The following is a 13397-nucleotide window of genomic DNA, read 5'->3' as shown; positions in this document are numbered from 1 at the left end:
TTTGTCTTCAGCTAATAATAAGCTGCACCAATTTCTAATGAATCTTCAAGTAAATTCAGGTCTACAAATGTGAAACTGTACAAACGTCCAAAGAACAAATAAAAACCCAGGTGTTGTATTTGCATTTTTATTATAAAACAAAACACATTAAGATTGTCATTGAGAATCTCATTTCTTCGTTTTAGCAGCATTCTGTACTTGCTCTTGGGCAGCTTTCTTTGCTTTCACCATTTCAACAAGTTCCTAAAACAGAAAAGAAAGAAGCTTGTTCGTACTAAATTGTTCATACTAAATTTCCCTTAACTAATAGCATTTCCTGGGCAGGTCCTGTTTGTTTCTGGCTGGCTGGAGTTTGGACCTTTTTGCCCTCACTGATCTATACATTCATCCTTGCTGGATTCTAACCTAAGCAGCACACAGCTGAAGTGAGGACCACAAGCAAAGTATCCTACTCTGCCCACATACTGGCCAGTTTTTCGTGTAGTGATGCTTCTTCCTACCCACTCACCTTTAATCACTAAGGAGGCCTTAACATGAATTCAGTTATACTCAGGGCACAGATTTCCCTGGAACTTCCCTAATTAAGGTTGTCTGGAGTTATATGTGGTACTACTGTGTACTACAGTCAGTCCCAGATGGATGGCTTCTATCCTGCTGTAGAAAAAGTATATGAAAGTTTGCTGTGCCATCTTGAGCAATCTAGAGAAGTAGAGTTGCTAATAATGGTTCTCAGCAAACAGCTGTTAAACTTTGGTCATGTTGTTGCCCAAGGAAAAGTTACTGTTCCTATAGCACAGAAGAGAGAGTAAAGGTTGTGGAAGAGAACACTTATGTGTTCTAAGGACTTACCTCCATGTCTAATAATGTTTTGGTAATCAAATAATGGCCTAACTGTATGTATATATTCTTAAAGTAAAACCAAGAATAGCATTTGCCTACCTTATATCGCTTCATGCAGTCTTTTTTAGATCGGCCTGGGACAGAAGCTGCTATTTTCTCCCACCTTTCAGGAGTATTCACTGGATAGGTCTTCAAAGCTTGTTCTAAAAGTTTTTGCTCTTCTGTGGTCCAAGGAGAGGAGTCTGTAAATGGTACTGGTGAAGAATGCAATCAATATGAAAATTAAATGGTTACACAAGTCCTGTATGAAAGATAGATCTACAGAAATCCTACTGGTAACTTTCTAGTTCACCAAATGTCTACCTTTAGTTCAAGCTCCTGGGACACAGGAAATGAATAGCCTTTTTTGCAGTTCAGTAAGCTTTGCATCTTCTGAGATGTGTGAACATCTTCTAGCACATCTTCTGTCCAAATCTCTACAAATGCTGGACTATAGGAGTTTATTTATTTATTACCTCTACAGATGGGTCACAGCTCATCTGACACCCCAAGAGTTTCAACTGATTTAGATGTGGTTTTTCACATACAAAAATCAAACTGGCACTAAAGTGCAGAAGATCTGTCCTGGTTCTCGCTACTCCAATCTCAATAGAATACAAAAGAATCTTTGGTAGGCACAGTCCTAACAAAGTGTGGTTTAGGAGTAAACTGTTTCCCAGAATACTGAAAAAGAGTTCTTTCATATTTACCTTCAAACCGTTCGGATGGTGTAGCAATCTCTGTCTCTGGCACAACACCATGCTCTTTTTTAAATTTATCAAAAGCCTTTTTGTTGATATCATCCTTTTGATGAGGGTCTGAGAAAAAAGAGACTGATTAGCTGATCTCAGTACAAAATAAGCCATGGCCTACAGACATGTGACAGAGAAATTGGATTGGCATTTAGAAACTTAAGCTTGTTTTAAATGGGCTCATTGTAAAGAGAGCTTTATAGAATGTTTATATCCAGATTTTTTTTAAAAAAGTTTTTACTTTTAAGCTAAATTATGAGAATCAGTTTATACTGGCCCCTGCATGTTTCCCCATATGAAAAGTTGAAATTTAAACCATATCAGTCATGGACATATGTGTCTATTTATTTACTTAATTTATGGGATCCCCAATAGGAACTAAAGACATCATTTTCCTCTCCATTTTATTCTTATAACAACCCTCTGAGGTTGAGTGTAGGTGACTGGACCAGGTCACTATTCAGCAAGCTTCTATGGCAGAGGGGCTTCAAACCAGGGTCTGCCAGGTCTTTCTTCAACACTATACCACACTGTGTCTTCAATTTTGTTCTACAACAGGAGCTAGGGAAAGCAACTGAAAGGCCGTCCACTTCCTCCATTAGCGAATGTTTACTCAGGTTTAACCTGGCCATGATCAATGATTCTTAATTTTGAATTTAGCACTCCCTGCCTCTTTGTCTTCCTCAAATACAACAGGGGAGCTGAGCACATGGATTATGCACAGGCTAAGCAACATCTCCAGATGAATAGCATAAACAAGACTGCAAACATTTTCTTTGCCTCTTTCATTTGGGAGCCACTTAGCCTGGTATCTTTTGTCAGTAACAATGATGCTTGAATTGCCTGCCTTTAGTGGGCACAGGCAGTTATCTCTGCAATATAGTCTGAATTTCTGAATTGTATTGCTGCAACAGGTTACACTGTGTCAGACTTTAAACTATTTCTACTTGTGTTATATTTCCCTCCTTCCCCTGCAGACCCCACCCCCAACAATCCTGGGGCTCTACAGACCCTAGGAACTGCATTTCAGGGAGCACAGCAGATTGCAGTGGGTGGTGGGGAAGTTTCTGTGTAAGCCCAGGACACAAGCTGTTCATCACAACACTTCCCAAAATTCTAGCAGAGCGCAAACCAAGGGACATGTGCAAGTCCCCGCCCACATTACACACCTGATGGCCTGCCTCTAATTAGGGGGGGGGGAATTAACAGCAATGCAGCAATGCAGGCAAGCCACATGCCATAGAACGGAGGAGTGCAGGAATTTTCCTCTCACAATTTAATTGGGGGAGAGAGGGATTGGCAACCAAAACATGCTTATGCTTGTAGAATGAAAGCTCAATTCAGTTGTACATAAAATAGAAGCATGCAGACCATCTTACAAAGATAAAGATACCAAGTTTCTGGAGGCTCTTTGCTTTGTTGATGACATCTTTTGCTGTTCGCTTTATTCCAGTAGTAGAGTGCAAATTCATATAATTGGCAATAACTTCCCACCTACATGTGCACAAGAAAAAGAAAAGTTTACACATATTCCTGAAACTAGTATGCCCATGCTTTCAACCAGTTAAAAAGTAACATGGCCTTTGAAGGGAATCTTTTTAATCCACAAATGAAAATGCTTGTAGGACGGAACATTATTTTATTCAATAAAACTAAGTGATTTTGCTTCAGGTGTACAGTTAGCAATTGCCAACCATACAATATCCTTGAAAAGAGAAGGTGGAAGGGACTTCCCTTGAAAATGCATTGATTTTCAACTCATTCCCTCCAACACCATGCCAGGAGTTAATGACACGGAATATTTTTTGAAGAGAAAAGTGCCAAGATAAAGTCATTCTAGTTGACAGCTGACTTACAAAGACCCATGGATAGAACACCTTTTCTATAGGTCTGAGATACCACTTTTGGACTGATTTCTTGAACGTTCTTATCTAATAGCTAAAGACCAGCTGTGGCTTGATGGCACACTTTTGGATGGGAGGGCAAGAATATAAATTTATACACATACACACATACTATTTACCAACGTATATATACCTTGAATTAGTCCCAGCAGGGAAGAGGTTTACAGCTTTAATAAGCAACTGCAAGTCATCTTCTGACCAGTTCTTACTTCCGCCACCACCTCCACCGGTTGATTTCTCAGAACTTTTTGTTGTCTGTCGCAAACGAGCATCTGCTTCTTCTCTCTCTTTTCTTATCTGTTCATTTACTTCTTCTATCTATGTGAATATAAAAAAACCCAGTTCTGGTAATGAATTTCTGCAAACAAAACCCTTCACCCAAGCTGCTAAGCAACTGCCTCAAATTCTCAGGCTCATTTTGTTCCACTAATCACTGTAGGAGAAGAAGTTGATTGGTATCCCATGCAAATAGAATTTGTAAGCAAGTACACTGTATTAAAAAAAAAGATAGCATCTGCAGAGTAATAAAATAACTGTTCTGACCCTAGAATGTCTGATCATAAAATTTTCAAAATGATTAAACAAGAATTTTTTTTGGTCAAAAACTTTACACGTAGTAGAAAGAGTTGGATTGATTTCTGATTCTAGTGGGTAGCTCTTAAGGCCACTGAAAGAAGAAATTTTATCATCAGTTTATAGAGGATTTCACCATGTGTGTGTATGCTGCATGTTTGTTGCTGTATCGCATACTCAGAACTGTCAGACCATACTGAAGTTCTGACATTAGCTACTCTGCTGAGAATGTCTTCCTCCTTTCAGCCAATAATCATTTTGTTGGGGGACTACAAATTTCCTTTCCTACAACATAGAAGAAGAAGAAGAGAAGAGATTGGATTTATACCCCGCCCTTCACTTGGACTCTGACCGGCTTACAAACTCCTTTCCCTTCCCCTCCCCAGAACAGACACCCTGTGAGGTGGGTGGGGCTGAGAGAATTCTTGACACAAACTGCTCTTTTTCAAGGACAGCTGTGCCAGAGCTTGTGACTGACCCAAGGTCACATCAGCAGGTGCAAATGGAGGAGTAGGGAATCAAACCCGGTTCTCCCAGATTAGAGTCCGCGCACTTAACCACTACACCAAACTGGCTCTCATAGGTAACATTCAAACCATATTCACACACGGAGAGAACTTTCCCCCCTAGAAACCATAGATACATGTACCTGTACAGTTCTATGGTGGGCCTCATTTGGAATACTGGATGCAATTTTTCTTCCCATATATAAAAAAGGCATTACCAGAGCTGGAAAAAGGGAAGAAGATGGCTACTAAGATGATCAAGGGACTGGAGCACCTTTCCTACAAAAAGAGGCTGGGACTTTCTAGTTTAGGAAAAAGACATGATAGAGGTTTATAAAGTTATGCATGGGGCAGAGAGAGTGGATAGAGAGAACTTTCTCTCTCTCTCTCCCAGAATACTGAACTCAGGGGGCACCCCATGAAGGTGTTGGGCAAAAGATTCCAGATAGCAGGAAATACTACTTTATTCAATTAGTTCTCCATCAGTGGCTACTAGCCATGATGAAAGGAGACCTTCATGAAAGAAAACCACGATGAAAGGAAACCTTCATGTTCAAAGGCATTAAGCCTTTGAATACCAGTGCCAGAAGGCATCAGCAAAGGAAGGCTTTGACATCCATGCCCTGCTGTTGAGTCTCCAGAATAACTGGTTGGCCTCTGTGGGACAGGATGTGGGTCTGATCCAGCAACACTTTAGATACATGAAGCTGTCCTACACTGAATCTGGCCACTGATCCCTCAAGATCAGTACTGTCTACTCCAACTGGCACTCTGGGGTATTAGACAGAGGTCTCACATCACCTGTTACCTGATCCTTTAACTAGAGATGGCAGTGATTGGACCTAGGAGCTTCTGTGTGCCAAGCACATGCTCTACCACAGAACCATGAGGTTCAGTATCACATTTTCCCCTCTTGCATACCTCATCAAGATTGCAGTAGTGTTGTCCTGACCTGGATAGCCCGGGCAAAGCCCAATCTCGTCAGATCCCGAAAGCAAAGTAGGGCCGACCCTGGCAAGTATTCGGAAGAGAGACACCCAAGGAATACCAAGGCTGGGATGTAGAGGCAGGCAATAGTAAGCCACCTCTGAAGTGTCTAAGCCCCACTAGGGGTCACCAGAAGTCAACCATGACTTCCAGGCGCGCACGCACACACACTACTCACACACAAAAAAGACTGCAACTATGTTGTGCACAAAGGTTTACGTGCTAACCTCTAGAAAGCTTTTGTCTCTTGCATGTTACACAATTAGATTTGGTCGGGTTTGGCAAGAGCAATGGAACCAGGTATTCTCAGCTGTGGAAGCAGCTTCTTTAGAAGATTCTGCAGTGTAAGTTCTTTCTTAAACACTATAAAGTACATATTCAGTATTCATGTGGCTCTATAGGCTTGCCTTGGTAGTTTCATTATGCTGATTCACTGTACAGGACAAAAGATTTATAATTTATAATTACCTGTTTTTCTACAGCAGCCTTTCCTTCGTCCCTTGTTGTGGAGGTAAGTGCTTCATTCAAGCACTGCAGACTAAAAATAAATTATTGAACGATATTTCAGATCTAGTGGAAAGCTGAAGGTCAAAAAACATAGGTGTGTAGGTCAGAAAAGCATACCTTGCCAACTCCAGACGATCACAAAGCTTTTCCACTTCCTCCATCATCTTAACACACTCAGCCTCGTTGTCAGAAAAGTAATTCCAGTTCTGAAAACACAACACCACAAGCTTCAGACAAGAAAATGTGGTATGCGCACAATTTCCAAGCAGTTACTTCAGTGCTTTTATGACTGTGGCCATATTCTACACGGATAATGCACTCCTCAGAAGCTGCACCAACTTCTCTTTTCAAAACTCAAGATCTCGTTTCCTAATATTCCTAATATTACTGTGCTTGGTGTGCATAATTTACTTTTAGAATTCACATGCCAATTTTTTAGATCTTTGTTAAAATTCATTTTTTACTTTTGCACGTTCAGAACCTGAAGAATTTTAGAAAGGACAATTCACACATTGTTTTGTTCTCACTACCAGAAGCATCCACAGTGATGAATACTGTTTCACATGTTGACGATCATGATGGATCATTGTCGGTCACCTGTTTCACAACCCCGCAAGACATGTTTGGAGGTGAAACTGAACAAACTCACCATAAGTTGTGGGACAAGTTCACACCTTTTTAAAACCATTCCTCCTTAAGAATTGTTTTCTGTGCTGCCTACCTTAAGATGGCTTACCACAGAAATGTCAAAAAGGAAGAGCAGCAAAATAAAATCTACAAAAAGAATGCAAGAGAGAATTGGTCCCAGAGAATCTGGTTTTGATCAAAGAGACGTTGTGACAGAAACATTGGGAACTGAAGGTCTCTATTGAGAGAAAGATCTGTTCTTGTATAACAGAAAAAGCAGATATGAACATTAAAATGAATGTGTATTTCTGTTAAAAATGCAAACATTTAAAAAGAAGAATACATAACTAGATGGACCATTGGACTGATCCAGCAGGGCTTTTCTTATGTTCTTATGCCATGGTAACTGAGGGGAAACTCCATATCCAGAGGCACTAAACCTCTGAATCCCAGAGCCAGAAGGCAACAACAGGGGAAGGTCTTGATGTCTGTGCCCTGTTGTTGGCACTCCAGAGGTACTGGTTGGCCACTGTGTGAGACAGGATGCTGGAATAGATGGACCACTCATCTGATCTAGCAGGGCTCTTCTTATGTTCTTAGAAACTGGTTTTGATTCTGGAAGCAATTCTATCTATCTTTCTCAGATCTTTATTTGGTGTCCCATGCTATATTTCTAATGCCCTCCTCAGATCAGAGTTGGGGGTGGTGTGCTTCATTAGAAGCGCACAACTGGTACCAAGTAGTGTGATTCTGACAAGTTAAACTTGAACCCTCTTGGATTAGCTCTTTTAATTCTCTTAGATAATCTTAATTCAGGCTGGGTGGATGCCGTTAAGAAGAAATTACAATTTTATGAGCTTGCTCCTTCAGCTCTATGCTACCTTGGGCTCCTGGGAGCTAGAGAAATAATTTAAAAAACTGGGATACAGCTCTTTGATAGAGCCTGAGTCCACTCTTGTCCAGCAGCAGGGAATCATGGTCAAAATTTTGTTCCAGGGGAAATGACCTCTTTGCCATAGAATTTTCAAAATATTGCAGAGCATTGGCCTGTTTTGATGTTCTACTTTAGCTCTGTTGCAAGGCTATATCTAGGTATCCCTTATTCCCACTATTTGTATTTTTGCGAAGTGAATGCCATGGAAATGGCTGAACACGTGTTACTTCACTGTTCATTTTAAAAGGATTTTCGTTCCCAATAGATTACCCCTATTTTATCTAAATTTCCAGGAGGATCTGGTAAATTTTATATATCCACTCTCAGGCTAATAGCTTGGGGCAATGCTCCCTTCCGAATTTGCCCTGCCCCTTCATCTCCCGGTTCCCCCTCCCCTCTCCCAGAAGGCGGAGGGAGCCTGGGGCTGCTGGTCTGGAGGGAAGTAGCAAGAGCAGCTGGCTTGCTGGCTCCGCCAGCCCAGCGGAGGAAGCAAACAAGAGTGGGTGAGGAAGGGTGTGCGCTCGGCGCTGGCAAGTGCAAGAGCAGCCTCAGCCAGCCGACTGGCTGGGAGGTAGCCTTGCACGGCAGCATGCTCCAGCTCCCCCACCATACAGGCCAAGGCAGGGGCCCTGCTCACTTGACCCCAGGGTGCCACTTGACCCTCCTTGCTTGACCCAAGGCCTCCTTGCTTGACCCAAGGGTGATCAGCTGTTGTTTGACCCCGTCCCAAACATCCCCTCCTGAAAATTTTCTGGTTACAGGGCTGTCCACTCTCCTTGCAGATTGCTTTAATGAAATCACTCTTAAGGTGGCCAGATTTTTGTTTTGGCTCAGCTGATAAGGAAGCAGAGACTTCTATCCTTTTATAAATGGCCTAAGAATTTTTACTATTTTATTTATGTTTTGTGTTTAGCTTCTGTCCTTATGTTGGCCCATCATGGATCATAATAAACGAAATAAATGAAGATAATGGCAAAAGTGGATATGAAAATTGAGTGTGTATTTACTTTTAAAATACAAACATTTAAAAAGAATATAGAAATTTATTATGGGTGGAGCAATATGTCTTTGAGCAGTCAGCAATCTTGACTTGGTACACTGTGAACAGGCTCTCAGTTAAAACAATGAGAAGAAAAGGAGAAGTGAGCATTTTTGTGTGGTTCTCTAAATAGCTAAAATTCCTAGTTAAGTGCTCTTCATTTGTACACACATGCATGCAGACGCACACACCTTAGAGAGCCATTACGAAGGACTGTTTGTCCAAGGCAATCTGATTGGTGGAAAACAAGACCAGTGATTTTGTTCATCTGATTAGTGCAGTTCAGTTTACAATGCAATCATAAGCAGGGCTACTCAAAAGTTTATCCCACCAAGCTCAGTAGAATATACTCTCTGCTAAGTGTAAATAGGATTGCAGCCTTCGCATCTTTTCTTTAAACCATATCCAACTGAGATAACCTGCATAAGTTGCATAGTGATGATATTTTTGCCTTAATGAAAAGTGTAAAATGTCATTTAGGTATGGAATCCAAGTTTCCCCTTCCAGTATAAGGGCACTCCTATTCCAAACCAATGTTCAAGGATTCAGCCACTGGAAACAATGGAACATCTAGCTGCGGTAAAAGCCAAATTTCAGAAGGAAATCAGGTTCTTTCATAGATTACAGCAAAGCTTTTGACTGTGTAGTCCTTTCATTTATTAGCTCCATTGACCAGAGGTCTTAAGCCAAATGTACAAACAGCTACTGACTGTGTAGATCATAAAAAGATATGGTTGGTCTTAAAGGAAATGGTTTTGATGTACAACCTATACTCCAGATAAGAGGCCGGTTAGGACAGAATATGGAGAAACAGAATGGTTTTTAACTGGCAAAGGTGTCAGACAAAGATGCATTTTATCTCCCTATCTCTTCAAACTGTATGCAGAACATATCTAAACATATCAGAAGGAAAACTGGATTAGATTAGATGGTGGAGTGAAAACTGGTGGAAGGAACATCAACAATTTGAGATACGCAGATGATACCATGACACTGGCATAAAACAGTAAAGACTTGAAGTGACTACGGATAAAGGTTAAAAGAGAAAGCACCAAAGCAGGATTATAGCTGAACATTATAGCTGAACGTCAAGAAGACAAAAGAAATGACTACTGGGAATTACACAGCTTTAAGGTTCACAATGAAGAAATTGGAATTGTTCAAGATTTTCTATTCCGTGGTTCCATCATCGACCGAAAGGGAGACTGCAACCAAGAAATCTGAAGGAGACTGAGACTGGGGAGGGCGGCCATTAAAGAGCTACAAAGGATCCATGAGTGTGTGCCACTGGCCACCACCAATATCAATTTAATTCATGCCATAGTATTCTCCATTACTATATGGGCATACAATGAAGAATGAAGAAGGCTGATGGGAAGAAAGTAGATTCTTGAAATGTGGTGTTGGAGGAGAGTTTTACGGATGCCGTGGACTGCCAAAAAGACAAATAAGTGGGTTCTAGATCAAATCAAGCCTGAACTCTTCCTAGAAGCTAAAATGACTAAACTGAGGCTATTGTACTTTGGTCACATCATGAGAGGACAAGACTCACTGGAAAAGACAATAATGCTGGCAAAACTTGAAGGCAGTAGGAAAAGAGGAAGACCCAACATGAGATGTATTAACTCAATCCAGGAAGCCATGGTCCTCATTTTATAAGACCTGGAAATGGTTGTTAACGATAGGATGTTTTGAAGGACATTAATTCATATTGTCACCATAAGTCAGAAGCATCTTGACAGCACTTGACACACACATGAAAGCCAGATACCTTGCAGATGGTTCGCAGCTTTTGCCTTTCCTTTTTAATTGCTTTTTTCTGTATGTCTTTCTCCTTCTTAATCAGCAGTGCTTGTTGTCTAGTTTCTTCCTCTTTTTTCTCCTTGGCTAACCGGACTGCTTCCAATTCTGCTTGCCTTTGCTGAAACAAAAGAAAATTCTAGAATCACCCAAAGGCACAAACAAACATAAATACAAACAATCCGGGGTTTCTTATACATCTTTGATTTAACTTTTGTATTACCTCATACATTAACTGTTTAGCCCAAAGTCACTTTGTGACGCTGTATGTTAGGAGCCAGTGGGCACTTTTACCATGTTAAGAACACTAGCAGGCCCCACAAAAAATTTGCTGTCATGGAGGCTGGAGCCAGTCACAAGTGTTGGGCAGTTCTAAGCTAAGCATCCTCCTATGGTGGAAGCAGCTCTTCCCAAATGGAATCCCCCTGCAGACACAGTTGATTCCTCTTCCGAAGCATTTTCTGCTCCAATGAGGAGATGGAAAGCCAGGACTAGCTTTTTGCTTTGGGGCAGAAGAATGGGCACCAGGAAACTTATCAGAAGTCGCCATGTTGGAGAGCACTGCTTGAGGCTACTGGAATGGAAACACCAATAATACAATACCAGATATCAAATTTCTACACTCCCTTAGTCGTAAGTTTACCGAGATACATATGTCTATGCTTTCAAGGCTCAAGTAACTAAACTAGTTAACAAGACTGGTGCTAGAGGAGTGCCCAGGGCTGATGGGTTAAACTGTTTTAGTAGAATGTTCATAGCATTCTAATAAGCATCTGCATCCCATTTGAGAAGCATCATTCCACTTGAGAAGCATCATTCCACTTGAGAAGATTTCAGCCTATGGGCATACCTCACATTGTTAGCCCAATGAAACATGTTTAAAATGAACTTCCATAATTTGAGCAGCTTGCTTTTCTTAAATTTCTAGGGTTTGTTCCCAAAATATACCAACATCCATTTGAACCCACAATGGTTTTTTTGGCTTCACCGTAACAGTCCCAAAGGACTGATGGATAGGACAGAGAAAAAGCACCTCGGCAAGCACATCTAATTGGCAGGGATTGCTTTGAAAATTAGAATGGCAGTCAAATCCTCTGTATTTTAATGTATTTCTTTTTCAGAATAGTATATTAGAATACTGAATGTATGCAAAGGATATTAGGATGTCTGCTGACATAACAGCATTTTTGGGAGGGGGATGTAGGGTTAAGTGCACTCCATGCCTGACAGGAGAGAATGAAGATTCCCAGACACTTCCCACAATTAGAAAAGACACCTTTAGACATTATCTGCTAGTTTAACATATTTATTGCTTTACAACTGTTGACCTTATAACCTTAACTTGTTATTTAGTGTCAATTTGCATATCTTCATCATCATCGTGTTGCATGTTAGTTTGCTGTTCATTCTCTGGCTAGAAGTTTGAACCTTGACAGCCATTCTAATGTATTTGAAAAAGTGTGCCTTGCACATGAAAGCTCATACCTTGAATAAACCTTTGTTGGTCTTAAAGGTGCCACTGGACTCTAAATTTGTTCTACTGCTTCAAACCAACATGGCTGACCACCTGGATCTGTTTTGAAACGTTTTGCTTAATCACTGACCCTCATTACTCTAAACATTGCAGAGAAAGAAGCTGATAGAATGGGGATACAAAGTCTCCCAGTAAGTCACAAAACATTACTTGAGCTAAGTAAGAAGAGTAACCACAACTGAAAAAATGTGAACAGTTAACAGCCGCCGCTGAACATTTTCACAGAAACAGGGTAATTACTCAATATGCCATTTTTATCCAACCAGCTGAAGACCAAAGGATTTTATATGATGGAGTCGATGACTCTATCAGTATCTAAAGTTTTAAACTTACCTTCTCTTTTTCCTCCTGTTCTTTTCGTTTTGCATCTACCTTTGCTTTCTTTTCTGCTTCCTTCTTTGCTTTTTCTTCTTCCTTGAACTTCTTTATTCTAGGATCACAGCTATATGCAGTGTCTAAAAAAAGAAAGGAGATGCATATATGAAGGTGACACAATGTCTGGAATTTAATGAGCTAGTTCCCTTGAAAATGCAGAGCTCATACTTACCAACGAGTGTCCTTATTCTGTTCATCTCTTCCTTTTTTCTTTGCGCTCGAGTTGCTCTGTTCTGCTTTTCAATCCACCTCCTCTCATCTCGACTGCAAAGGGAGACAGAAAAGTGGTCGGTAGCAACACACATCCCATTACCAGATCAATTCTGGGAGCCTTTTTACAGTCAAAGGAGGTAACACGACATATATAGACACTGGGTACAATCCCTAAATGCATCAAACAGGGCTCGATGTAATTTCAGCTATCCCAGGAGGATGAATTTGTTTCAGTTTTAATAAGACTAGTAGCTCAACAGTTATACAGATTAGGGGTGTGCATTCAGTTTACCCGAACTAGGGGGAAAAACCCTAATGAATACACTATTGGTATTTTTTTGGTATTTTCTAAGCTGAATGGAAATTTGAGAAATTATTTAGCTACCAAATAGATAACCCTGAATAAAAGGTGAAATTATTTGGCTTTTATTCGGGTTCAACAACAACAACAATTTTATTTTACAGTCAATGACCAGCATACACAAAGGTTTACATAAAATAAAACGATCAAATTTTGCAACTTTATAAAAATTTCACTCAAGCTACTGTATGCATTTTCTAATCTTTGTATACCTGTGCTCAAACTTAGCCACTATTCGGGTTGTTTCATGGTTCACATCGGACAGAAGATAATCAAGTTTAATTTTGTTTGATCTGCCGGGTTCACTTAGCAAAACCGAATAGAGGCTGTGGAGATGGATCCCAGGCATTTAAACCTAACAGCTGATTGGTGGGCACATCAGGCTGACAGGTTTCAATTGCCGAAA

General features: G+C 40.6%; 1 protein-coding gene across 4 annotated transcripts in view; it reads right to left on the bottom strand.

Moving 5' to 3' along the window:
- Positions 1–121: 121 nt before the first annotated feature.
- The window catches only part of DNAJC2 (DnaJ heat shock protein family (Hsp40) member C2), a 31504-nt gene continuing 18228 nt past the window's right edge, over positions 122–13397 (bottom strand). For 2 of the 4 annotated variants that reach the window (XM_015415084.1, XM_015415087.1), the window contains exons 8-16: positions 12590–12681; positions 12376–12497; positions 10480–10629; positions 6226–6314; positions 6070–6139; positions 3669–3853; positions 3025–3125; positions 1590–1697; positions 162–1094 (exon numbers count right to left, since the gene is read on the bottom strand). In XM_015415084.1, the coding sequence (XP_015270570.1) occupies positions 838–1094; positions 1590–1697; positions 3025–3125; positions 3669–3853; positions 6070–6139; positions 6226–6314; positions 10480–10629; positions 12376–12497; positions 12590–12681 (1174 nt within the window). In that variant the 3' untranslated portion in view covers positions 162–837. Of the gene's footprint in view, positions 1095–1589; positions 1698–3010; positions 3126–3668; positions 3854–6069; positions 6140–6225; positions 6315–10479; positions 10630–12375; positions 12498–12589; positions 12682–13397 lie in introns of all 4 variants that reach the window. The other 2 variants (XM_015415085.1, XM_015415086.1) reach the window with 2 other exon arrangements.

The sequence above is a fragment of the Gekko japonicus genome, unplaced genomic scaffold, assembly GCF_001447785.1.
Source record: "Gekko japonicus isolate JY-2015 unplaced genomic scaffold, Gekko_japonicus_V1.1 scaffold5, whole genome shotgun sequence".
NCBI lineage: Eukaryota > Metazoa > Chordata > Lepidosauria > Squamata > Gekkonidae > Gekko > Gekko japonicus.
This window is presented reverse-complemented; position numbering and strand designations above follow the sequence as displayed.